Consider the following 1,373-nt stretch of genomic DNA (forward strand, 5'->3'; position numbering starts at 1 on the left):
TGGCATTCGCAGACACACAGGAGCTGCAGCTCTTGCACTTTGGGCTCTTCCTGGGCATCTACCTGGCTGCCCTCATGGGCAACGGCCTCATCATCACCACCATAGCCTGCGACCACCACCTCCACACCCCCATGTACTTCTTCCTTCTCAACCTCTCCCTCCTCGACCTTGGCTGCATTTCCACCACTCTCCCCAAAGTCATGGCCAACTCTCTCTGGGACACCAGGGCCATCTCCTACTTGGGATGTGCTGCCCAGGCCTTTCTGCTTGTCTTTTTCATTTCAGCAGAGTATTTTCTTCTCACCATCATGGCCTATGACCGCTACATTGCCATCTGCAAACCCCTGCACTACGGGACTCTCATGGACAGCAGAGCTTGTGTCCACATGGCAGCAGCTGCCTGGGGAAGTGCTTGTTTCTATGCTTTGCTGCACACTGCCAATACATTTTCAATAACTCTCTGCCAAGGCCATGCCCTCGACCAGTTCTTCTGTGAAATCCCCCAGATCCTCAAGCTCGCCTGCTCAGATGCCTACCTCAGGGAATTTCAACTTCTCGTGTTTAGTGCTTTTGTCTTTTTGGGGTGTTTTGTTTTCATTGTGCTGTCCTATGTGCAGATCTTCAGGGCGGTGCTGAGGATCCCCTCTGAGCAGGGACGGCACAAAGCCTTTTCTACCTGCCTCCCTCACCTGGCCGTGGTCTCCCTGTTTCTCAGCACTGCCATATTTGCCTGCCTGAAACCCCCCTCCATCTCCTCCCCATCCCTGAATCTGTTGGTGGCAGTGCTGTACTCAGTCGTGCCGCCAGCAGTGAACCCCCTCATCTACAGCATGAGGAACCAGGACCTCAAGGATGCAGTGTGGAAATGGATGACAGAATTTTTCCAGAAGCTGTAGTGTCCATCTTCCTCAGCATATGACTCATAATGTAACTTATTACAGGCCCAGCCTTTCTTTATTAGTTTTAGTTGTTGTCATTGTTATTGGGCGAGTTTTTTTCTTCTCTCGCTTTTTGTTCTTGGGATAATGTTGTCCACAAAGACATGTGGACACCCCACTTTTACTTCATCATCTACCTCCCTCGTGTGACCCAGCGACTGTGAGAACAAGGAGCTATACTCCTTCTTTAATTAAACAAAATAAATGTACTTGCAGTGACTCTAGTGACTCTCTAACTAGAGAAGAGGTTATAGCAGCATTCTCCAAGTGATAATGATCCCGAGTGTCTCCTCAGGAGGTCTGGACAGGTAGAAGAAGCAGTCCCTTGAGGTCTGACTGTGTATGGACAACCTTGCTCCTCACCTCCCCAACGCCACCATTTTTCTCATCAGCCCTCTGGGACTTACCTCACTTTTCCTTGCGTCAGAACTCTCC

At 50.3% G+C, this 1,373-nt stretch overlaps 1 protein-coding gene across 1 annotated transcript; it reads left to right on the top strand.

The window, feature by feature from the left end:
* Positions 1-8: 8 nt before the first annotated feature.
* LOC104840529 (olfactory receptor 14C36-like) lies at positions 9-896 on the top strand (the record flags this gene model as incomplete). Its single annotated transcript, XM_010581502.1, has 1 exon — positions 9-896. A coding segment is annotated over one exon (888 nt), but the record flags the coding sequence as incomplete, so codon positions are not given.
* Positions 897-1,373: the final 477 nt, after the last annotated feature.

This window comes from Haliaeetus leucocephalus, unplaced genomic scaffold (genome assembly GCF_000737465.1).
Source record: "Haliaeetus leucocephalus isolate CR32 unplaced genomic scaffold, Haliaeetus_leucocephalus-4.0 Scaffold777, whole genome shotgun sequence".
Taxonomy (NCBI): Eukaryota; Metazoa; Chordata; class Aves; order Accipitriformes; family Accipitridae; genus Haliaeetus; species Haliaeetus leucocephalus.